The following is a 26458-nucleotide window of genomic DNA, read 5'->3' as shown; positions in this document are numbered from 1 at the left end:
TCTTTTTGTTAATCTGTAAATATGACAGTTTCTCAAGGCTAAGTAACTCCTTTCTTAGTTACTTCTTCTAGTTAACAATGCCAGAGAAATGTGAAAGGTCTGCATATATAAAAGCAGGGACTCTGATAAGGAATCCTATTATTAATCAATGCCAATTAAGCATCTACTATTAAGGATTTACTAAGCACAGTGAGCAAAATATGAAGGGCTTATAAACTAAAAGAGTATAAAACCTAGTTATGTGGAGAAAACATACAAAATAACTAAAACAAACACAAACCCACCTTTTACATTTGTGTAACACCATTAGGAATACCTGTTGGAAACAGTACAGTAAGTTGAACTAGGATTTTTCTGTTTCCTTTTTTGCAAGCAAATATTGCACGTTTCATGAATGGGGACACAATAATGCAAGAACCAATTTCATTTGCCTTTGTTTTTATAATGATACCTGCCCTCACATGAGAGTTCTGTACAATTTTCAACATCTAAAAGGAGAATGAATCTAAATGAAATGCTTCAGACCTTGACTCACTCATGCTCAGAGCAGTAAAGAAATGAGCCAGAACAAAGCATCTGGGGGAGCAGAGGATTCATTTAAGACTCCAAATCCCCTCAAAAGGCAATGATTTCCAAAAATTCCTCCATTGCCACTCCCAAGGTAAGCTCATCCGGATACGCACACAGACCCCTCCACCCACACACTCACTCAGACTCAAATTTGTAATAGGCACATTTTGGATCATATTACTTTAAACCATTATCAACTTCTGGCAGCGGTTGCAAGTATTTTTACCCTTAAAATGAAACTTATCCTTCATTATTCTAATTGCTTTAAAAGTTATGATAAAGAACTTCTGCTTGAACATCTTTTACCATAGCACAATTGATTCTGTATCCCATTACAAAATTCATGTGGGTAAAATGCACTCGCTGATTTAAATAAGGTTTTTAATTATGTAAAACAAGCAAAGGAACTATTCTGGATGACTAGGAGGGGACACAGACGATAAGCCAAATTCTTGAGGCAAATCCATTCTAGTCAAGGGAATAAGAAATATGCACAAAGAACGATGCTATTTATATGGAAGACTTATATGGTATACTTTAGGAATTCAAAGGAAAGAGAAATTGCATTTAGCTATAAAAGCTTCATGAAGGATGTGATTTGAAATGGCCCTTGTAGATGAGTAAAATTTTTGCAGGGGGAGACATTAAAGGGAGAACACATTCCGGGAATATCAGGGGGTGGGGTCATGTGTTATGGGGAAAATGGAATATGTGTTGGATCTCAAATGCTTTTAATAGGCTCTCAGGAGGAAAGGACAAAATAGTACAATTCTACTACTGAGAATAAAGAAGAAAGACTAATGCTAGAGATGAAAAAGATTTTGAGATAGTTTAGTTCAAAGTACTCATTTTAAAGAAAGAGAGCTACATAGTAAGGATAGAGGAGAAGTGAGCTCATATTTATATTATCATGGCAGTAGCAGGGGATCAGGAGGAGAAGGCTGCCAGAGCTCTCTCTGTCCTCATTCACTTTGTCCTACAAGCACAAGGCAGATTTTTCCTCCCTTTAGTACTGCACCCACCTATAGGGAATGAGCCTTAATTATTAAATTCGTATGGTAATTGGCATGTACCATGGTGGCAGGAAATGGCCCCTCTTCACGTTCTCTCTAGAAAATCAGCATTTGGTAGGATACAAGTTAGTAAAAACACCACAAGTTTCAATTTACATCTTTCTTAATTGTATGTCAAATTTAAATTGTCTACAATTTGTTTCCCTCTCCTGGCAGACTTGTCACTTGTATACTGCATATAACTAATTTCTCCATGGTTAAGATAAAAATTAGTTATCATCCGTAGTTGTTTGAGAGAGTCTGGAAGCATTCTTGCTTTGATACTTTTTTTCCTAAGCAACACACACACACACACACACACACACACACAGAGAGAGAGAGAGAAAACTGGATTTAGAGATAGGTAGTTGCAAGAGAAAACTTGTTAATTTGAAATTAAATGTGTCCAGAAAACAGATGAGTGGAAAAGGCGGATGTGCTTCTCCAAAAGTTAAACCTTGCAGTTAAGATGAGAAGACAGCCGAAGTGTGATGCCGGCGCTGGAGCGGCTGAGGGATCTCAGCACGGCTAATGAATCATCATCAAAGTGATTTATTGACTGCAGCCAGAGCTTCAACTCTGTCTCAGTGTAAATGAGGAATAATAATAATTTCCCAGTCCGCACTTGGCTGTGAACTTCCGAAGAGTGAGAACCTTCAGCAGGAGATGATGAAGTGTAGTGATGCCATAGGACGTCTTCTTCCCCAATGTTCAAAGCCACTGTCATACCGTGCACTACATCTCACAAAACTGAAAAGAGAAGGGTATGCACAACACAATGTCAACTCCGACACCGCTTCCAAGCCAAAGTCCCCTGAATCTCATCCTATTACAGCTTCTCAAGGGGACTGTTCATTGCTACCACACAGGAACCTAAGCGGGAGAGGGATGCCTCCTTAGAATATCAAGCTCCTGACATTTAGGATCTGGACTCACGCACTTCTCTGCAGCTTCAGTGGCCATGGTTTTCCAACCAAAAGAAACCCTGGATATCATATATACAATCAATCCTCTTTGTATGTATGGAGAATCCATGTTACATTTAGTACCATTTATGTCATCAGTTACAGAGTCAGACCTTGAACCCTATTGTCATATTCCCTCCTCATTATGAACTGAAATAAACAGATACATACTTTTTTCTGCTACATTTTAAGGAAAACTCAAGACATAAATGACATACAGAGAAGAGAAGTTATATATCATGCAATAATTTCCAGAGACTTACTCGTCAAGCTGTTTAAAGCACTGATCTGGGTGGGAGCTAACATGGAGTACACAAGGACACAATGAAGGGACTCGGAGACATCAGGGCCTACTTGAGGCAGAGGATGGGAGGCAGGTGGGAGGTGGGTGAGGATGGAAAAACTACCTATTGGGTACTGTACTTACTACCTGGATGACAGAATAATGTGTTTATCAAACCCCCACAATATGTAATTTATCTAGAGAAAAAAACCTGTGCATGAACCCTGATACTAAAAGTTAACAACAACAACAAAAATAAAGCATGGATTTGTTCTCATTTTTGACCTTTTTATAATATTCCCAAAGCCAGAGGATCGTTATCCTCTCTTTCTTGTTCAAGTCTACTCTTTTCTCTGGAAGGGGAAAGAAAATACTGTGTAAGTCCCTGATGTACCCCTTTAGCTTGAGAATTTACCTGCTCTCCATGTAACCTATGCCTTGAAATTCCTTGAAGTATAGCTATATATTCATATAGCTATGCAAATACTTCACTACTAACTATTTGGGATACATAGGTATATATAAAAGCTCTCTGATGCAGATACTTCTATTTCGATCTGCATAGTGGGCATTTCTCCGGTTTGATCTCCCCTCTTTTTAATTTAAGCCTAGTGTTCTCCAAATATTTTTAGCTTTTTATTTCACAATTTGATCTCCAAAGAATCTAGAGGACAAAGTGGTGGCTCACTGCTGAAAAACGTGCATGCAGTTTAAACCTACTGCAACCTTGTCTTCCTAACTCTATTAACATTGCTCTTTCTTACCCTTTAATATTTAGACACTCAAAAACATTGTTTTAACCATTTATTCCTCTTTGGGGATGCTCAGTATATCTTTCTTCTTCCCTTGAATCCTTACCACAAGTTCCTTGAGAACCATGATGATAATTACCCTAGAAATCAGGTATCATAGTAAGCCTAAGTTACACTTACATTACCCATTCTACAAATCTACTAGCTTGTACACCTGTGGTTCACAGAGTGGAAAGGAATCTCTTGGGTGGTGCCTAAAACATGATTTTTTAACTGCTAAGGTATTTGCTCTCTATTTTATTTGCCTTTGAGCTGGCCCAATTTCAGAAAAATTTCACTGTAATTTAGAAAAATGACTTGGAGATAGGCTATTTCACTACTACCACATCCAAACATTTTAAAAATGGTTATGTAAATAACTAGTGATGAATCCATTTTATGTATATAGAGGACTCAGAAAATATGAACTTGGGCCAGGTACGGTGGCTCACACCTGTAATCCCAACACTTTGGGAGGCTGAAGCGGGTGGATCACAAGGTCAGAAGTTTGAGACCAGCCTGACCAATATGGTGAAACCTCATCTCTATTAAAAATATAAAAATTAGCTGGGCATGGTGGCAGGCACCTGTAGTCCCAGCTACTTGGGAGGTTGAGGCAGGATAATTGCTTGAACCTGGGAGGCAGAGGTTGCAGTGAGCCAAGATCACGCCACTGCACTCCAGCCTGGGCAACAGAGAAAGAGTCCATCTCAAAAAAAAAGGAAAAAAAAAAAAAGAAAATATGAACTTGGACAATTCATCTAGCATCTTGTGCCTCAGTTTTCTCATCTATAAAATTGGGATAATACTTTACATTAAAAAAGGTTGATATTATGCCAGAATGAGTGTAGAGAAAGGAAAGGTGGGATATACATGAAAGACTTATTCAATGTATAAAGTACTGTTATTTGGAACCAGTAGAAAATTACAGCCAGTGTGTTGTTCCCAGAGCAAAAGTTTATTCACCTGTACCCTTGATTCTTTCTCTACAATTCATGTAATCACCAAGTTATTGCTTTCTTGTCTCATTGTATTAACTGGATGGTTGAATGCACAGAGCTCACATCTGAGTCAGCACAAAAATGAAATCTGGAGGAGGGGAAACAGAAAGGGACTCAGACTTACACTGAAGTCATTCTCATCAGTCAACCTGCCCACACAAATACTGGGAAATCAACTCATTTAAACAACTTGGGAGGCAAGCCTGAGTTATAATAATGTTTCTGAATGCAGGTCAATGAAAAATTGGTCTGCACACAAATTCCCACTTGTCATATTCTCTACAAATGCACACTAATTGTTTTCATATTTAAATGCCCAGAATCAACCATAACAAATGTGTCAGGTTGTTGGGAGTTTTATTAAAACAAAACAGGATGACTATGGCATATGGTAAATTATAGTTTGTTCCTTGTGCTCTCAGCAGAATCACAAAAGGGCAAGGACTTAAGAGAAATCATTCGTGTCTGGTTCAAATTCCACAATATAGAAAATGGAACTGGAGCTGAGTTAATAAAATATATTATTAAATCCTAGTTTGAGGTTGGCTGTGTGTCATTAGTCTTATATGCCTGAAAATGGAGTATTTGCTTACAGGTAGAATACTATAGAATCTTCGGAATGACATAATCTAAAAAGTAATCTTGTTTTTCCTTGTATTTTTCTCTACAGAGAAATAATATCTACTACTACTAATATCTATTGCTAATCAACCCCTTCCCCAAATGTGCCTTCTTCATAAAAGCTGGGTCGTAGAGTTTCCCAGGATTGTCAACTGGTGCAATCATTCCTCAATGCTAATATTCAGAACTCATCAAAAGTGGCAATTTTGTGGTATTTAATTTCCAACTGACCAAATTTTATACATAATAAACAACCTAAACTTGTATTTTATCAGAGTATATGTATACGTGGGTGTAGAAGGGGTAGGAATAAGAATGATAGCCACATAAGTAGTCCACCGGCAGTTTAATGGTGTACGTGCGGTCAGTGAAGTAACTGATAACTACTAGATGGATCTGTAAGGACCTTTGGAGTCTGGAGACTGTAACAACGTGGCCAGAAAGGCAACACAAACAGGAGGGAGAAAGTCTGACTCTTGTTGCCTTTACAGCCACGTTAGAGTCTCAGGAATCTTATTTCCACATCAGATTGCTGCCTGTTAATGGTATAAACTATCAGTCTCTCATATAAGTACAACTTAAAAAGGTTAAAGAAAAGAGAAGACATGCAAAAAGGATGGGAAAAATATGTCTAAGAAGAGACTGGAAACAACTTGCCACAGAGTGGAGAGTTAGCTCTAGCCTAAGTAAGCCTGCTGACTTCTTTCCTGGTTCTGAAGCATCAAAATACACATGTGGCTAAACTTACTATAATTCTTGGAGAACAGTAACTATGCTGAATGGAAATGGCAACCCACTCCCTGTCGAGGGCATCAAATGAATTCTACCTGTATAATTCGTTTTGTTTATGTCTTGATTATTAAACACAAGTTACCTGAGGCAATGACAACACTGACATTCAGTTGTTCAAAAAGAATACAATTACACATTGTCTTCACACATCGATGTTCAGAGCAATTGTACAGATTCAATGGCATGATAATTGCTTTCAAGAAGTATTATTTTAGAAAATCACTGGATTACTTACTATCTGATATGGTAGACTGAATAATGCTCCACTAAAAAAGTCCTCAATTGTAATCCCTGGAATTACAATATACTACTCACATGGCAAGAGGAAATTTACAGATGTGATTAAGTTTGATGAAAAGAAGGCAGAAGACTCAGAGAGAAAAGAAAGTGTGACAGTGGAAGGAGAGGTCAGAAAAAGAGGGAGAGAGATTTGATGCTGCTATGCTGCCAGTCTTGAGGATGGAAGAAAGTGTTAGGAGCCAGGAAGTGTGGGTGGCCTTTAGAAGCTGGAAAAAGTTCAAAAAAAAAAAAAAAAAAAATCCATCCTGCAGCCTCCGGGAGGAATGAAACTTTGTCAATGCTTGGATTTTAGTCTCATGAGACTCATTTTTGACTCTGTCCTCCAAACTGTAAAATAATGAGTTTGTGTTGTTTCAGGCCATGAAGTTTGTGGTAATTTGTTAAAGCAGCAATAGGGAACTGATACATCTGAAAACTTACATCATAAAAATTTTAACAAATGTTAACTTTTTGATCTACCTATCAAACAATACCCATTCTAAATCTATCTTCAAATATACTGTCAAACATAAAATTTCCTACACTATAAAATTCCCTCTATGTCATATACCCCACATTCTGCACCTTGCCTGCTAGCTCTACTTTAATTGGGTTGTGCTTGCTGCCTTGGCCAACTTCCCCAGTTTCTCTCTTGAATACCTGAACTTTAAGAGCAGATCTCAGTATTATCCTGATACTAAAACCAGATAAAGACATCATAAGAAGAGAAAGCCACAGAACAATATCTGTTAGGAATATGGATGCAAAAATCCTCAGCAAAATAGTCAGAAACCAAATCCAGCAACACACAAAAACATTATACATTATGACCAAGTTGGATTTAGTCCATGGATGCAAGTTTAATTTAATATCTTGAAATTCAGTTAATGTAATACATATCAATAGAAGTTTTAAAATCAAATGTTCATTTCAATATATGCAGAAAGATATTTTACAAAAGCCAACACATTTTCATGATATAGCCACTCAACAACTGGAAATAGAAAATAACTCCCTTAGTCCTAATAAAGGACATCTATGAAAAGCGTACAGTTAACATCATTCTTAAGAGTAGAAAACTAGATGCTTTCTTCCTAAGATCAGGAACACAACAAAGATGTACATTCTCAACACTTTTATTCAGTACTGTACCTGAGGTTCTAGCCAGGGCAATTTGGCAAGAAAAAGCATCCAGATTTGAAAAGATGTAAAAGTATTTCTATTTGCAGAAGTCATTATCTTGTATATAGAAACCTCTAAGAAATCTGCTAAAAATTCATTAGTCCTGAAAAGCAAGTTCAGCAAGGTTGCAGGATACAAGATAAATTGCAGAAATCAATTGTATTTCTATACACTTACAATGAACAATCCCAAAATAAAATTAATTCCATTTACTACAGCATAAAAATATGAAATAGTGTAACAAAAGTAGTATACAACTTATACTATTAAAAAGAACATGGAAAGAAATTAAATAAGATATGAATAAATGAAAAGCATTCCACGTTCATGGATTAGGAGACAACATTGTTAGGATGGCTATACTCTCCAAAATAATCTATAGAATCAACACAATGTCTGTTAGAATCCTAGCTATAACTTACACAAATTATATATAAAAATTAATACAGCACAGATCAAGAACCTAAATGTAAGCATATAAACTATAAATTCTTAAAAGGAAATGTAAGAATAAGTTTTCATGACATTGGATTTGACAACCAATTCTTAGATATGATGTAAATGAATGAGCAACAACTGAAAAAAATATAGATAAATAAGACTTTCTCAGTATTAAAAGTTTTTCTTTTTGCTTTAAACAATACCATTAAGAAAGCAAAAAGCCCACAAAATAAAAGAAAATATTTGCAAATCATATATCTGATAAGGGACTTGTATCTGGAATATATAAAGAACTCTAATAATTCAATGATAAAAAGACAAATAACTCTATTTAAAAATGGATGAAGAATCTACATGAAAGGTATACAGATGGCCAAGAAGTACCTGAAATATATATTTTACATCATTATTCATCAGGAAAATATAAATCAAAACCACAATGAGATATCACTTCACACACACCAGATTGGCTGGAATAAAAAAGTCAGATAAAAGTAAGTGTTGGTAAGGACATGACAAAATTGAAACTCTCATACACTGTTGGTAGGAACAGAAAACGATGTGGTTCCTTTGGAAAATAGTCTGGAAGTTCTTCAGCAATTAAACATAAAAATACAATAATGCTCCGAAACCCCACTCCTACTTATATACCCCTCATAAAGACATGTCTACACAGAAATTTCTATGATTGTGTATAGCAGCTTTACTTACAATAAGCAAAAGGTGGAAACAATTCAAATGTCCATTAATTGACAATTAGATAAAATGTGGTATAATCATACAGTGGAATATTATGCACCCATATAAGTGAATGAAATATCAATGAACCTTAAAAATGTTATGCTAAGTGAAAGAAGTCAGTCACAAAAATCTTTATATTACATGATTCAATTCATATGAAAGACTAGCATAGGAAAATCTAGAGATAAAAATAGAGAAGTAGTTGCTTAGGACTGGAGCAAAAAGGCATGGGATCGGGGAATGTGAAGGTGACAGCTAAAGGATACTTAGTTTTTCTTTGAAAGAATGAACTTTCTAAATCTGTCTGGTGATGGCTGCACACATATTTTAATATACTAAATACCATTGACTATACATGTTAAATTAGTGAATTGTATGATACGTGAATTATACCTCAAACATGTTTAAAAAAACAGATGACATTTCTTTCTAGTTTAGTTTACTGGAACTAGAATCAATGCTTGCCTTCTAGAAGATCATACTGGTCTGATTCTTTTTGCTTGGCTTGGCACAAAGTCATGGCCATGATCCTTTTTAGACAAAGATAGCGCAGCATAGCTCTTTGTGAGACCTTTTCCCAATGCACAAATACGGAAGTGACGTAACCGGCCCTTTGTTGCCAGGGCTACCGCTGACCTCAACTTGGAAGTTAAATAGTATTTTGCAATAACAAAATACACATTTTTAAAAAGACAGACTGCAACAGCTTGTGAGCCTTAAAATATCACAAGTGATTGCAATTTGGTTTGTTAACAAATAACTTTTAAAAGGTAAAATAATGGCTCATACAAATGTAAAATGAACATGTCAGATATTTTGTCATGAATTAATGAAAAAAACCTGTAAAAAAGAAAAAAACTGCTTCAAGGAGACTCTACAATGGACAGACACATCTGTAGATAATCAAGAATGCTGACATGAGTTTGTTAATGAATAGGAAACTGGACAATTCTATAGGGTAAGAATCCACTGCATTTTATCAGAACAAAAACTCATTTGACTTATACAGTAATTATTTATATTACAATCAGCCCCTTACCAGTTAGCTTCTAACTAAACAGAGTGGCAAAATAATCAAAAACAACGAAAGGCTAAGTTTCCCATAGAATCAATAACTCAGAAACGATCTTTTAGACCAGGCCTAACAATCCTTCAAAAGACATTCAGAAATCTTTCTGTTTCTTTTTTTTTCACTCTTATTTTAGGTTCAGGGGTACATGGTCAGGTTTGTTATATAGGTAAACTGTGGTTTATGAGGGTTTGGTGTACAGATTATTTTATCACCTGGGTAATAAGCATGACACCTGATAGATATTTTTTCTGATCTTCTCCCTAATTACACCCTCCGCCCTCAAGTAGGCCCCAGTGTCTATTGTTCCACTCTTGGTGTTCATGTGTTCTGATTGTTTAGTTCCCACATGTAAGTGAGAATACTTGGTGTATTATTTGTTTTTCTGTTCCTACATTAGTTTGCTTTGGATAATGACCTCTAGCTCCATCCATGTCAATGCAAAGGATATGACCTCATTCTTCTTAATGGCTGCATAATGCTCCATGGTTTATATGTACCACATTTTCTTTTTTTTTTTAACCTTTCTTTTACGTTTAGTGGTACATATGAAGGTTTGTTACATAGGTAAACATGTATCATGGGGGTCTGTTTTACATATTATTTCATTACCTAAGTACTAAGCCAAGTATACAATAGTTATTTTTTCTGCTCCTCTTTCACTCCCACCCTCCCCCATCAAGTAGACATCAGTGTGTATAGTTTCCTTCTTTGTGGTCCTAAGTTCTAATCATTTAGCTCCTGCGTATAAGTGAGAACATGTGGTATTTGGTTTTCAGCTCCTGTGTTAGTTCGCTAAGGATAATAGTTTCCAGCTCCATCCATGTTCCTACAAAGACATGATCTTTTTCTTTTTAATGGCTGCATAGTATTCCATGGTATGTATTTATCACATTTTTTAATCCAGTCTACTGTTGATGGGCATTTAGGTTGATTCCATGTCTTTGCTATTGTGAATAGTGCTGCAATGAACATATGCATGTGTCTTTATGACAGAAAGACTTAGATAATTTTGAGTATATATTCAAAAATAAGTTTACTGGGTCAAAAGATAATTCTGTTTTAAGTTCTTTGAGGAATTTCCACACTGCTTTCCACAGTGGCTGAACTAATTTACACTCCCTCAGCAGAGTATAAAGCATTCCCTTTTCTCTGTAACCTTGCCAGCATTTTTTATTTTCTGATTTTTTAATGATTAGGCATTCTGACTGGCGTGAGATGGTTATTTCACTGTAGTTTTAATTTGCATTTCTCTAATAATTAGTGATGTTGAGCATTTCTTTCATATGCTTGTTGGCCACATGTATGTCCTCTCTTGAAAAGTGTCTGTTCATGCCTTTTTCCCACTTTTTAACAGGGTTGTTTGTTTTTTTTTGGATCAGAATAGAGCTAACCAGGGAGGTGAAAGATCTCTACAATGAGAATTACAAAACATTTCTCAGAAAAATCAGAGATGATGTAACAAAATGGAAAATTTTGTTTTCATGATCAGATAGGAAGAATCAATATTGTTAAAATGGCCATACTGTCCTAAGCAATTTAAAGATTGAATGCTATTCCTACTAAACTACCAATGATATTCTTCACAGAACTAGAAAACATCATTTTAAAGTTCATATGAAACCAAAAAAATAGTCTAAGTAGCCAAGGCATTCTTAAGCAAAATGAACAAAGCTGGAGGCAGCACCTGACTTCAAATCATGCTACAAGGCTACAGTAACCAAAACAGCATGGTAATGGAATAAAAACAGACACATAGAGCAAAGGAATAGAATAGAAAGCCCAGAAGTAATGCCACACACCAAAACCATGTGATCTTCAGCAAAGCTGACAAAAACAAGAAATGGGAAAAAGATTCCCTATTCAATAAATGGTGCTGGGAGAATTGGCTAGCCATATGTAGAAGATTGAAACTGGACCCTGTCCTCAAACTACATACCAACATCAACTCAAGATGGAGTAAAGACTTAAATGTAAAACCTAAAACTCTAAAAATCCTGGGGATAACCTAAGAAATACCATTCTGGACATAGAATCTAACAAAGGTTTCATGACAAAGACACTAAAGGCAATTGCAACAGAAACAAAAATTGACAAATGGGACCTAATTAAACTAAAGAGCTTTTGCAGAGAAAAAGAAACTATCAAGAGAGTAAATAACCTACAGAGTAGGAGAAAATATTTGCAAACTATGCATCTGACAAAGGTCTAATATACAGAATCTATAAGGAACTTAAATCAATTACATTTCTATTTGGTCTATTAAATTTCATCAGTTCTAATATGTCTTATTTTCCTACATCCCTGCAATTATAATTAGTATATTTTTTCTTGGTATACATAAAATAATACATATCTTAAAATCAATGGCATCCTAAATGTGATAAAATGAAATCATTTCACCAACTTGTTAACTTGAGAAAAGTTTTTTCCCTGGAAAAATTTTAACATTTTTAAATTCATTTCAGAGTAAGTCATTGATTACAGAAGACTTACCATATGAAAGACATTGTCCCTGACTCAAACGAGAAATACTGATGTCACAGTTTCAGAGTGTCTTTTGGAGTACTCGTCTGGAATATCAATAATTAAAATAATAACAAAGACATCTAAAGACATAAAACATCTCACACATTAGAAGCACTAGTTCACAAGAGGTCATAACCTAGGTGGGAATAGCTATAGCTGTACTATGACAAATACCTACAATTGCTTTGTGAGTTACAATGGAGGGAGAATTAAGAGCATTTCTCACTGAAAATGCATTATTAGCAAGTGTAATTTTACAGATGCATGAACTGTTCCCTTGTTAGGTTGGCACTTAAAAATTTTCACAGAAAACTCCTGCAGAAAACCATGGTACCTGTATATGCTTATTATAGCTTTTTTATTTTCAGAGAGATGGAAAATCTTTTCAAACTGTTTTCTCATAATTTCTCTCTTTAAAACTCTTTCCCTTAGGTTAAAAGAGTTGGGTCTCTTTTAGTCAATGCTGAGAAATTATTTCCTTCTGTCATTTATTTCTTTATTTCTTTGAAAAAAAAATAAAAGAAAGTACAATGAATACATAATTTCAATCTCAATATGAGTGCTATATAAAGAAGCCTGGGCAAAAAAGAAGGCAACTCCATTTAATTCTTTCCTTAGGCAAAAGTGTAGAAGAGTTAAAAGTTCTGTCCCTCAGAATTTCATTTTTCTTGCCATTACTTTCCATTCTGTGCCATTATCTTCTCTTTCATATCATCTTTGCTTTCCCATGTAGTTACCTTTCTCCAATCTTCTCTTTATCCAAAATTCATTTCAGTAAATGTTTAAAACATCTGCTTATTTTATATAAATCCTTCACTTACTAATTGGATACAAAGATAAACAGTATTGAAGACTTGATTTCAAATTTTGAGGGCATTAATCCGTAATTATGTAAATTTAGGCCAATTAGAGCTTTTAACTACTATTTCCATATCCGAAAAATACAGACAATCCAACCTGTCACACAGACCTATGGTAATATTTAAAGGACTTTTAAAAATGTAAACTATCATATGAATATTAATATTACAATTCTGATTATTGTTCCAATCCTTTGTGAAAAGTCAAAAACTTCTAGAAATAACCACAAACCCATACACAGAGTATACTGCTACTTGACTGTATAGGTATTACAATTGAATATCAACCTAAATACACCCTGCTAAATTCACCAGGATTATCCTGGAAGGAAACCCAACTTTGAGCTATTAATATCCATTAACACAAATTTATAAATGCATTAAGTAGTTATCTCCTGGCAGGAGATTTTGGAAAACTGGGTAGCTTTAGTAAATTATTGAAGAGAATCTTTGTTCTGAGAATATTTAGAGTATGGAACACGGCTGAGTAGGAGGACAAGAGTGAAAAATAAATCTATTAAATTCAAAACCCAATCATTAAATGGTAGATAAGAAACAGCCAAAGACAGAAACAGTGAAAAGAGAAATGGTGGGGTCGGGGGTAGGAGGGGACCAACAACTGAGACTGCACAAAGAATAAACAAGGAAAAGGGATGCTGAGGACTAACATGTTTACTAACAGTTCAAGGAGAAAAGAATAGAAAAAAAAAGGAGGGGAAGCAATTGAAGAAGAGAAATGGCTAAGAATTTTCAGAATTGATGAACTACACCAATTATCAGACTGAATAAAAAGCAACTAGAACAAAAGAAAGGTTACATGTAAACATATTGTTGCAAAACTTTAGACTATCAAGGCAAAACATAAGGTCTAGAGAACATCTGACAGATTATAAACAAGAATTTCATTGATTGTAGATTTTTCAACAGAAGCAAGAGCAATCCATATGAATATGGCTGAAAGAAAGCTAAAATAAATTTTTTATGATACACATAGAAAAAATGTTCAAGATGATGAATGAAGCAAAGGCATTTTTTTGACAGAAAAGCAGACTCCTAGTCATTCTCTTCTTCCTTACTGATGGAACCTCAGTTTTATTTGGAGTGACAATGTACTTGGATAAAAAATTGCACGTGCAGTCTCCCTTGAAACTAGGGTGGTTACTGTGACAGTTTTGGCCACTGAGGCAAAAGATGACACACAGGAAAGGTTTCTGAGAATGCTCGGAATCTCTGATGTCTCTGATGCCTCTGATCCCTGTTATAAACCCTTTCTGCTCCCTTCCCTTTCCTCTCTTCTGATGCCCACTGGGGCACGATACAGCTTAAGCTGCAACAGACATCTTAGATTTTGAGACAAAGGCTGAGGGAATCATAGAAACCTTGCCCTATAAGTACTTACCTCTGCACATTGTTACGTGAGGAAACCACCATTTCAGTCCATTATAATAACTTAAAACAATTCTATCTGTTACAGACTGCAGAAGAAAACTTGATTATTAACAGAAATACGATTGTGTATAGAAAACCAAGTGACTCTATAGCCACAGTTGCAGAAATAATAAATGTTCATCAATATATTAACATAATAGGCAAAAATCAATTACATGTCTATATCTCGCCAAGAAACAGAAAATGTATTTTTTAAAGTATAATGTATACTAGGAACACAAAATACAGGGTTTATAGAAATAAACCTAATAAAAGATACATAGGATATTTACAGAGAAAATTATAAAATTATTGAAAGGAATTTACAAGTTCTAAGTAAATAGAGAGCAAAAGTAAATTTTTTGGATGGGAAGACTCAATTTCATGTAGAAATTTTCTTTGTCAATCATTCTATTCTTCCCAAATTAATCATCTATGCATTAAGAGTAATTGCAGTAAAAATTATGATAGAATTGTGTGAGAGAGACACTGGTCAAGTTACTTTTAAAATTCATAAAGAAGTGCAAAAAACCAGGAATAGCATGACAATTTTGAAGAACAAGGTTTGAGGACTCAACACATTTCAGTATTTACTCTAAAGCTATGGTAATGAAGGCAGTATGGCTTCAGTATAGGAAGAAGTAGGTAAGCCAAGGGAACAAAACAGATCCAAGAAACATATCCATACATATGAACACCTGTGCTACACTGAAAATCACTGGAGAAAGGATAATAAATGATGCTAGAACAATCAGTTATCATACACAAAAATCAATTACGGGTGAAAGAAAAGACCCAAACGTGAAACGTAAAACTTAAGTTGAGAGTGTATTTATGACCATAGGGAACAGAAAGGCGACTTACACAAAAATTACAAATCTGATCAATTTTGACTACATTTAACTCAGTAACCTCTGTTCACATAAAAACACCGTAAACAAACTGAAAAGCCAAAGTATAGCCAGGAAAAAGACAGTCTTCGGAACTTCTAAGAATTAACATCCCAATGGAAAAGTAGGCAAAAGAAAGTAACGATTCACAGAAGAAACCAGCATGAATAGTAACTACAAAAAGATGCTTATCCTTATCAGCAGAGACCATAAAAACATATCATTTACACTCATCAGGCTGGCAAAAAAACTGATTAAGTTTTATAACAGCAAGAATTGTTGCTATAGAACAGGGGAACTTTTACATACTCCTCAGCTGAGTGCACATTGGTACAAACATGGTGCAGAGCAATATGGTGTATCTCATAAAGGTGAAGATGTGATTGTCTATGACACAGCTATTTTACTCCCAACTGTATATATCCCAGAGAGACTCTTGTACAAGACACAAGTCAAAGAATATTCATAGCATATTGCTATGAAATAAAAGACTGTACATATAGGTAGCTTCAGTAATATTTGAAAAGTATCACTCCTGGGTGATCAGCACCTAGGTTATCATTCAAATGATTTTTTTTTTAACATTAGAATGGCATGTGAAATATTGCAAACTGGTAACAGATAAATCTGACTACTTTTAGAACGTATGGCATCATGTACTTAGAGTGGGTGGAGATTGATAGAGATCAAGCCACGAGGCCACACCTGAGGGCCTTGACGTTTCTTCACAAGGACTTGCTTACTCCCATTAACCCAAGAAGTGAGCTGCCCCCAACTAAGTGTCTGCATCCTTCTTCCTCTTTCTGCAAGCTCACCCTTCACCCTGTCCCTTTGTAGCCATGACTGACAAAATGACCCCGACCTCAGGGCTCTGTGTTCACAGACAATAGCACTGAGGAAAGCAGGGACCCTCTCTGTGAATGAAATCTACTCACTTTTCTTCAAGTCAACATGATACCACATTTACTTTTATTAATTTTTAACGAGGCAGTATTACCTATCAGAAGACCCCATGAATTTGCACTTTGACAACAGGTAGCTGATGAGGCACTCTGTTTCAACTTTATTGCTTTGCATATTCCATTAAGTTTAGTTTCTTATTTTTCATGATGTTGTAGAAAAAATAATTACTTCAAAAGTCAAAGTGATATGTAACTATATAAATAAGTAATGGTATATCGTATGCAGGCAGGATCAAAAGTTATCTCAGGAAGGTTAAGAGCCCAGCCCTCATCATGCTGAAGGCCCCCTTACCAGAGAAAACCTTATCCGAAATTAGGATGTGTGCTATGATTTGACTCATGTCCCCACCCAAACCTCATACTGAATTGTAATTCCTAATGTTGGTAAAGGAACCTGGTGGAAGGTGACTGAACCATGGAGGCAGGCTTCCCTCTTGCTGTTCTCCTGGTAGTGAACGACTTCTCATGAGATCTGATGGTTTAAAGTGTGTGGCACCTCCTCCATCACTTGCATTCTCTTTTACTGCTATGTGAAGAAGGTGCCTGCTTCCCTTTCACCTTCCATCATGATTGTAAGTTTCCTGAGGCCTCCTGGTCGTGCTTCCTAGTAAGCTTGCATAACTGTGAGTCAGGCAAACCTCTTTTCTTCATAAACCACCCAGTCTCAGGTAGTTCTTTACAGCAATATGAAAATGGACTAATACAATGTGTATGTTATTGTGGGAAGTACAGGATCAAAGGACATTCTAAAGATCCAAGAATCATGTCTAATGTATGACTCTTTTTAATTACTGTAAGCAAAAGGAAGCTGGGACATCTACCCCTAGTGCCAACATTCCTCTTTACTCCACTTAGTGCTCTTCATGGTGCCAGCCCTTAAAAGTACGATCACTCCAAGATCCAGCAGGAAGTTCACCACTGTCTAGATTGGGTGCCCTTGGAAATAATGAGAACTGTAAAAAATAAAACAGTTGTTTTGGGCCAGAATGTTTTCAAAAAAGCTTCCAGTGAGAGCTCACGTCAGTTTCAGCTAAACAGCTTCAAAGCCTGTCATAAATTTCTGTGCACTGGAGGAGATGTATTCCCGCAGTCCTTTCAAATTCTGATGAGCTCTCTAGACATGTGTTTCAAAATATTTCTAGTTTTTCCTAATTGTTTCTGCAGTGGCTCACAGAAAGGTCTTTTTCAAGTCTTTTTGTTTCAAAATATTTATTTCGTGGAAATAGATTTATTTTCTTCTGGTCATCTAAATACTTTACCTGTTAGAAAAGAATGACATAGAGTTCTGTATTTTACTTGTACAACCTTAGCGTATTGGTCAATCAGGAGATGACCCCTTTGATGTTCAATCAGAGCTCTTTGATTAAATTACTGCTATTCTTAGAAAGACTAGAGTTGATTCATCTCACAATGACTGACAGTTCCTTTTGGAATCAGCATTTATTTCATGAACAGGAGCCCCTTACTTTTTAATATTTTAAAATCAAATAGTTTTAGTACTACTGGGACCTAATATAGTTCACAATCACTAAAAAACATTTTAAAATTTAGTAAGAGCAACAAATCTTATGTCAGAGATTTGACTACAAAAAGAATTTGCTGCTTCTCTAGAAAAGTAAAATACGTTTTTCAAATACACAAAATCATGAAGAAGGTGGGGCAAAGAGTTCTTTGTTATGACATCAAAAGTATGATCCATAAAAGAAAAAACATAGACTTCATTAACGTTTATTAATTTAGTTAATGAAATTTCAGGAAGTGAAAATATAAGCCAAGGACTAAAAAGTTTTTGCAAGTCACACACCTGAATAAAGGCCTTGTATCTACAATATATAAAGGACTCTTACAACTCAATGTAAATATGGCCAAATAAAATATGGGTAAAAGATCTGAACAGACATGTCTCCAATGATGATACATAAATGTTCCCTAAGCACAAGGAAAGATGCTTGACATAGTCATCAGAGAAATGGAAATCAAAACCCCAATGAGATGCCACCTTCACATGCTGGATGGCTATACGACAGAAAACAGACGGTAACAAGTGTGAGAATGTGGAGAAACTGGAACACTCTTATTTATACTGCACATAGAAATGTAAAATGGTTCAGGCGCACTGGAAGGTAGTCTGGCAGTTCCTCAATAGGTTAAACATAGAGCTATCGTATGACCCAGCAATTCCTCCTAGGTACAGACCATAGAGACATTAAAAAAAAAAGAAGGAAAGAAAGAAAGAAAAGAAAAGAAATAAAAAGAGAAAAAAGAAAAAAAGAAAAGAAAAGAAATCATTCATTCCTTTATGGAAAGGTTCTACTTACTGAGGTTCCACTTCAGACCTGTGGTTGTAACCTGAGTACAAGGCTGTCCAACAGGAATCAGGCCACACCAATCACCCTCCATTCCAGTGTCTACATGCAGTCTGTGCTTTCCCTGAAGGAGATAAGAAATGACCATTAAGAAGGAGAAGAGAGAAGGGATGATAACGTGCACTGAAGACCTCGCAGGATGCACCTATGACCTTCACATGGCTTATCATACTTAATCCTCACAAAAAATGTTTGCAATATGTGCTGAATAATCCTAGAACTTACACCTCTTTTAATCCTAACAACAGTTTTACAAAGTATCTTATATCTTATTGTTAATTATGTTTCATATATGAGAAAACTCAAGCTTGCAGAGATTAACATAGGGCCACACATATAAAGTTCCTACCTATACCTGCCAATTCCAGAGACCAAACTCACAGCAATGGCTCTGTGGGTTTGAAACCTATCCTAAATGAAAGGTGCCACACAAAGGGAAACACATAAAGAGAGCTGCGTCTAGTACCCATTACAATGTATTCTGCATTTTTTTTTAAAAGATGGAATCTCACTGTTGCCCAGACTGGAATGCAATGGAACGATCTTGGCTCACTGCAACCTCTGCCTCCAGGGTTCAAGCAATTCTCCTGCCGCAGCCTCCTGAGTAGCTGAGACTACAAGTATGAACCACCACACCCAGCTAATTTTTGTATTTTTAGTAGAGATGAGGTTTCACCATGTTGGACAAGCTGGTCTTGAACTCCTGACCTCAGGTGATCCACCTGCTTTGGCCTCCCAAAATGCTAGGATTACAGACGTAAGCCACCACACACAACTTTGCTTTTTTTTTTTTTTCTAAAATAGTTTTTATTTTCTTTTAGGTAAGAGCTGCCTTTATTCCTTTGTATAGCATTTCCCCCCTAGTTGATTTATATTGAATAGCTTGCCACACAAACTTGAGATATGTTTTTTTCTTACCATTCTTCATTATATAAATAATTCTCTCAGAAGACAGATATACTAAACATAATACTGATGACCATCCCCAGATGCCAAACATAGCATACTTTTACAAATGCTCAAAGAGGTAACAAAACCTTCTTTCTAATAGAAGGAGTTGACGGGGCCAGCGTGGTGGCTTACACCTATAAACCCAGCACTTTGGGAGGCGAATGGATCACCTGAGGTCAGGAGTTCCAAGACCAGCCTGGAAAACATAGTAAAACCTTATCTCTACAAAAATTAGCTGGGCATGATCGTGGGTGCCTGTAATTCCAGCTACTCAGGAGGCTGGGGCGGAAGAATCCCTGAAAACCGGATGGTGGAGGTTGCTGTGAGCTGAGATCATGCCACTGCCCTTTAGCCTAGGCAACAGAGCAAGACTCCATCTCAAAAACAAACAAACAAACAAACAAACAAACAAAAAAAAGGAGTTGATGAGACAGAATGTTTTAGAAACCTGGATTTCCTTAGCATTACATTGGCTTCAGCAGAGAAGGAACAGGAATTGGTGATGACTTTTCATGTAGGTGGATCACCAACCAGTTTCCTGTTGAAGGGCAGTATTCTCAGGGTTCCCATCAGAAAACAGCATTTTCAGAGGGGTTATACGTAACCTGTAGCATTCTGGGCATTGGGTGGCAGAGAGTCGAGGGCTGAAGAGAGCACCAGTGGAACAAGGAAAGGAAGGTACACCTTGTCCAGATCTTTGTACTTTTGCATCTGATAATAGTGTTTCTGAAAATGAGACCTGCTGTTAGAGTGTGACTTCTCCATCACTTATCAAAGAGGAATTCTTGTTGTTGGGCTGTCTTATCTTCAATGTGTTACAGTTAGTTCTTGTCTCTTCATTGACGACTTTCTTTCCTCTGTTTGGGGCCTGTGATTTGGTAGTGGCCAGCTGAATACATTAGCATGTCTGGTACTCCTCGGTGACTTCTGTTAAGAGTGATGAAGGAATTGTTTTTCAACTTGTGATATTAACTCCCTAAGAGAATATTCTTCAACGTGTATCATGTAATGCAAAGGAAACCGCACATATTAAGTTTTATTCACCCAGGGAGAGAAGGGCTGTTATAAAATTCAATGATTTAAATGACACAGTAATAAGCATGCTATATATTCATTGCCTTCCTCGTTATTTTAAGAATCAACAGACCTTAACAACTTTCAATCTAGGAATAAAGTAGTTTGTGGACCTGAGAAGTCACAGATAGGCCTTAGCCCACAATCAATTAACCATGTTTTCTCTTGTTCCAAAAAGGTACTTAGCCTTATGTGAATGGTCTTTGTGTTTATAAACACGCAAATACAGTTTTTATGGTTAAATGAGAGCAATATTTTGCTTTCCTCCTGTATCTTCAAGTCTATGTGACATCGTTTGAAAATGAACAGCTGTATAAAGGAATTTTTGTTCATTCCCCAGATTTCTTAATTCATAATATGTGCTAGCCTATATGTGATTTGACACAGGCAGGCATTCAGGCTGACATTAAAGAACTGCCCTAAGGATTTATGCCATTACTGGAGACTAGAGGCACATGAACTAATCATTTACTTCCATCTCCTCCCATGAATCATTTCACAGGTTCCTGTTCTATCCTCTATTCTGAACTAAGATACCTCTTTGAAGTCAAAGGCAGTCCCATATAGAAAGAAAGAGCAAAAACCAATTACAGTCAGGTTGCTTTTCCAATTGTGGTTATTTCAACACATCTAATAACTTTAATAAGTATGAAATTGTAATTTAGTGAAAGATAACAAAGATGTCGCTTGGTTTGTGTGCTGGAAATCATACTTATGATCATGTTAAAGATAGATGGCAGAATATTATTACCTTCCCTAGACTGTAATGTCAAGGCAAAACAAAATACACACAAATAGGTAGCTGTGACAGGGTAAGAAATTGCTGTTCCTTTGTTTTGTATTATTCCTCCACTTTCCAAAGGACGATGACATAACTGAGAGAAGGGGTTAAAGTTCACTTTAGATTCTGCCTTTGAAACATACCAAACATTGGGCATGGTGGCTGATGTACGTAATCCCATCAATTTAGGAGGCTGAGGTGGGAGGATCACTTGAGCCCAGAAGTTTAAGATTAGCGTGGGCAACATAGTGAAACCATGTCTCTACAAAAAAAAACAAAAACAAAACAAAACAAAACAAAACAAAAAAACCCAAAAAACAAAAAAAACACCCAGAGAGACATATGAATTCTGTTTACATACCCACATCCTTAAATCCAATAACTATGCCAAGTTTTGTGCTAAGATATTTTAGCATGGATATCACAAAATACACAGCAAATTAACAAGATCATTCACAAAGCCTTAAGAAAGAACATAAACACATTAGATTTAGTGTGAACAATTCGAGAAGGTGCCAATGCTAGTTTATAAAGTGGCCAAAGATTCATCAAGTTGCTGTTAATGCCGAACCTACACTCTGGGGCTAACTGCAGCTATAATTAGTGGCACACGGTTAGACCCTGTATGAATGAAACATTGCTGTAGATGGATTAAACACAAGGCTAGTCTCTGGTAGCTCATCTTTTGTTAGCTGGTCCAGATATGTTAAAAATTTATCAACAAACACTGCAGGAAATTGAATAGCCTGCAGGAAATTAAATAGCCTGCAGGAAAGAATAGTAAAAGAAGTATCTACATTACATGTAGCAGGAAAAAAGGTTACTTCTCCTACAGCACAGACTTTTGTGCTGGTATATTTTCATACTGTGACTGCTCACGTGGCTGAAAGTAGTCGCAAGATAAAGGGTCTCCCCAGTGAACTTGTAGTTGTAAAACCTCTGAGTTAGAAGTCTTATATATTTTCTTTGATTCTGCTCCACAAATGTGGAATTCAAAATATAGGTGTATTGGGTTTATTTGAAATAGCCTGTTTCAAATTAATGTTGCATGTATTTATATTAAATTCTGGGTTTTTCCCTTTGAAAAGGCATTAATATCTTATCTACAGATAGCTTTTAGAATTTCAAATCATGTTAGAACATTTTCTAAAGTGCTTTCCATAGAACATTACTCCCAGGGTCAAATACAAATTGAAAAAAATTGCTTTGTCAATTTGCCTCTTGGAAACCACAACATATGCCAGCATGTTAGATGTTCTAGGTGTTCTTGCAGCAAAAACAAGTAAACAGAAACTCTGTTTACATGAATAAGTGTTTCCCAAATTTACTTCACCACAGAACCTCCTTCTGCTGCTCAAATAACATCTTGTAATTTCCCATGGAAGCTTTATTTCATGAAATCAATTTAGGAAAATGTTGATTTGGAATAACATTTTTCACACAACACCCAAAACTAGAATATTTTGGTTTAATATTTCCATAGTCAGAACATTTCAATAATATGTTTTGAACTTCATACCTCCCATCTGATTTTTGTTTTAGAAGTGAGTCAATAACCTCAGGCTGAAGTCACATACATATTCGGACATGAGCTAGCTGTACTATTAAAGGAGTCAATGACAATACTCAACAGGTATCCAAAAGAAAACCTTGTTCATGCTAGTTAACCTAGTTTGTTTATTCAAAAGTCAAAAATATGTATGAAATGCTTATCTTTACTGTTAGAGACATTAGTAAATTACTAATAGTAAATTATTCTAATGACAGGCTTATTTCCTTATTAAGCTCCTAACATTGGACATTTCAAAATACAACATGTGACATTGATGTCTCTGCTTTGTTATCACCTCTGCATTTATGCCCCCCCATTTTTTTTAACAATGGATCATATCTTATCTTAATGCCTTCTTTTTATTCTAGTCAGAGAAAAACCCACTTTTAGCCTCTTCAAAAGATACAGACATTTTAAATGATGACTTCTAGAGATAATATTTATACCAGAAGTAAGCATTACTGGCAGCAGAAACAGGACAGGTTGCATTGAAAGATATATTTTGAGTTACAAAATATATCTTTGATCTCAGAGTTTCAAACTACTTTAGACAAGTGCTTTTTTTAACATCGCATATGATCAGGATGTCCATGTTCTCCTGACTACTCCTAGACCATTTCTCCATCCTTAAGCCAGAGAAATATCAAAGCAAAATGCAAGCTTTACTTTTTTATGAGAACTCCCTATGTATTCCAGCTCGAAAAGATGACTTCTTCCTGAATAGAACAACTTTAATTATTGATGCTATAAAATGTAGCATTTTGGTGCTGTATTGGAGCCCTCAAATAGGTTCATATTGCATCCCTAAAAAGAATAAACTTTCTTTGAAGACCAAGAACCTAATTTTTTTTTTCTGTTGGATTTACCACACAGTGGAAGGTACATATGTATCAAATAAATTCCTAATTGGTTAATTGTTTAAAGAAAATGTATCAATGAAAAGGTGTCAATATGCTTAGAAAAATCTCTCAATGTTTACATACATGAGGGAAGGTCCAGGTGAACTGAAAGGACTCAAGAGACAGACCCAATATTCTTTGTCAAGATCAAGCTTGCCCACCCCATGGTTCACGGGCTGTATCCAGCCCAGGACAGTTTTGAATGTGGCCCAACACAAATTCATAAACTTTCTTAAAACATTGTTTTTTTTTTTTTTTTGCTATTTTTTAAAGCTCATCAGCTATGTTCATGTTAGTGTATTTTATGTGTGTCCCAAGACAACTACTCTTCTTCCAATGTTGTCCAGGAAAGCCAAAAAATTGGACATCCCTGATCTAGATAATGTTTGTTTAACTGGACACTACAAGTAAGCTATACACAACCAATAATCATGAATTCCCTAGTGCTCAAAATACATTTAAAATATAATTTTCAGTATTTATGTAAAACAAGGACTATAATACTACCTCCCTGGGTTATTTTCAGGACTAAATAACATGTCCAAGGTGCCAAGAATAACATTTCAAGCACTCATATTATAAATATTGATTTACTTTTCACCCTTTATCAGGTCTTCCAGGTTTAATTTGAACCCACACTTTCTTTCCTTTCTGTTTTTTATTTAAAAAAAAAAAACCTGGCCACTTTGCTCCAGTAATTTGTGAGAAACATAAGTGTGATTAGCCTTCATAATACTAACATAAAATATTAGGAGTATGAAAGAAAAAGAAAAACATTTTATTGAAACTTTTTAATGTTATACCTCCATGAAACATTAAGCTATCTTTTTTTAAAATTTTTTTATTTTATTATACCTTAAGTTCTGGGGTACATGTGCAGATCTTACAGTACTGTTACATAGGTATACACATGATATAGTGGTTTGCTGCCTCCACCCCCCATTACCTACATTAGGTATTTCTCCAAATATGTCCCTCCCCAACCTCTGATGCCCTGCTAGTGCTCCCCCAGGCCCCCCCCAAAAACAGACCCCAGTGTGTGACACTTCCCTTCCTGTGTCCATGTGTTCTCCTTGTTCAACACGCACCTATGAGTGAGAACATGCAGTGTTTGGTTTTCTGTTCTTGAGTCAGTTTGCCGAGAATGATGGTTTCCAGATTCATCTATGTCCTGCAAAGGACATGAACTCATCCTTTTTTATGGCTGCATAGTATTCCATGGTGTATATGTGCCGCATTTTCTTTATCCAGTCTATCCTTGATGAGCATTTGGGTTGGTTCCAAGTCTTTGCTATTATAAACTGTGCCACAATGAACATTTGTGTACATGTGTCTTTATAATAGAACGATTTATGCTTCTTTGGAATGTATACCCAGTAATGGGATTGCTGGGTCAAATGGTATTTCTATTTCTAGATCCTTGAAAAACCACTACACTGTCTTCCACAATGATTGCACTAATTTACACTCCCACCAAAGTGTAAAAGGGTTCCTGTTTCTTCACATCTTTTCCAGCATCTGTTGCCTCCAGATTTTTTAATGATTACCAATCTAACCGGCCTGAGATGTCATCTCAATGTGGTTTTGATTTTCATTTCTCTAATGACCAGTGATGATAAGCATTTTTTCATATGTTTCTTGGCCTCATATATGTCTTCTTTTGTAAAGTGTCTGTTCATATCCTTCACCCACTTTTGAATGGGTTTGTTTGTTTGTTTCCTGTAAATTGGTTTTAATTCTTTGTAGATTCTGGATATTAGCCCTTTGTCAGATGGGTAGATTGCAAAAATTTCTCCCATTCTGTTGTCTGCTGGTTCACTCTAATGATTGTTTCTTTTGCTGTACAGAAGCTCTGGAGTTTAACTAAATGCCGTTTGCCTATTTTGGCTTTTGTTGCCATTGCTTTTGGTATTTTAGTCATAAAGTCCTTGCCTATGCCTATGTCCTGAGTGGTATTGTATAGGTTTTCTTCTGAGGTTTTTATGGTGTTAGGTCTTATGTTTAAATCTTTAATCCATCTGGAGTTAATTTTTGTATAAGGAGTAAGTAATGGGTCCAGTTTCTACTTTCTGCACATGGTTAGTCAGTTTTCCCAACACCATTTATTCAACAGGGAATCCTTTCCTCATTGCTTGTTTTTGTCAGGTTTGTCCAAGATCAGATGGCTGTAGGTGTGTGGCATTACTTCTAAGGCCTGTGTTCTGTTCCATTGGTCTATATCTCTGTTTTGGTACCAGTACCATGCTGTTTTGATTACTGTAGCCTTGTAGTATAGTTTGAAGTCAGGTAGCATGATGCCTCCATCTTTGTTCTTTTTGCTTAGGACTGTCCTGGCTATGTGGGCTCTTTTTTGGTTCCATATGAAGTTTAAGGTGTTTT

General features: G+C 35.9%; 1 protein-coding gene across 7 annotated transcripts in view; it reads right to left on the bottom strand.

Moving 5' to 3' along the window:
- TPK1 (thiamin pyrophosphokinase 1) overlaps positions 1-26458 on the bottom strand; it is a 380490-nt gene that overhangs the window by 86608 nt on the left and 267424 nt on the right. For all 7 annotated transcript variants that reach the window (XM_074378961.1, XM_010340431.3, XM_074378962.1 and 4 more), the window contains one exon: positions 18775-18886. In XM_074378961.1, coding sequence (XP_074235062.1) covers positions 18775-18886 — 112 coding nt within the window. The remainder of the gene's footprint in view (positions 1-18774; positions 18887-26458) is intronic.

This window comes from Saimiri boliviensis, chromosome 10 (assembly GCF_048565385.1).
Source record: "Saimiri boliviensis isolate mSaiBol1 chromosome 10, mSaiBol1.pri, whole genome shotgun sequence".
NCBI lineage: Eukaryota > Metazoa > Chordata > Mammalia > Primates > Cebidae > Saimiri > Saimiri boliviensis.
This window is presented reverse-complemented; position numbering and strand designations above follow the sequence as displayed.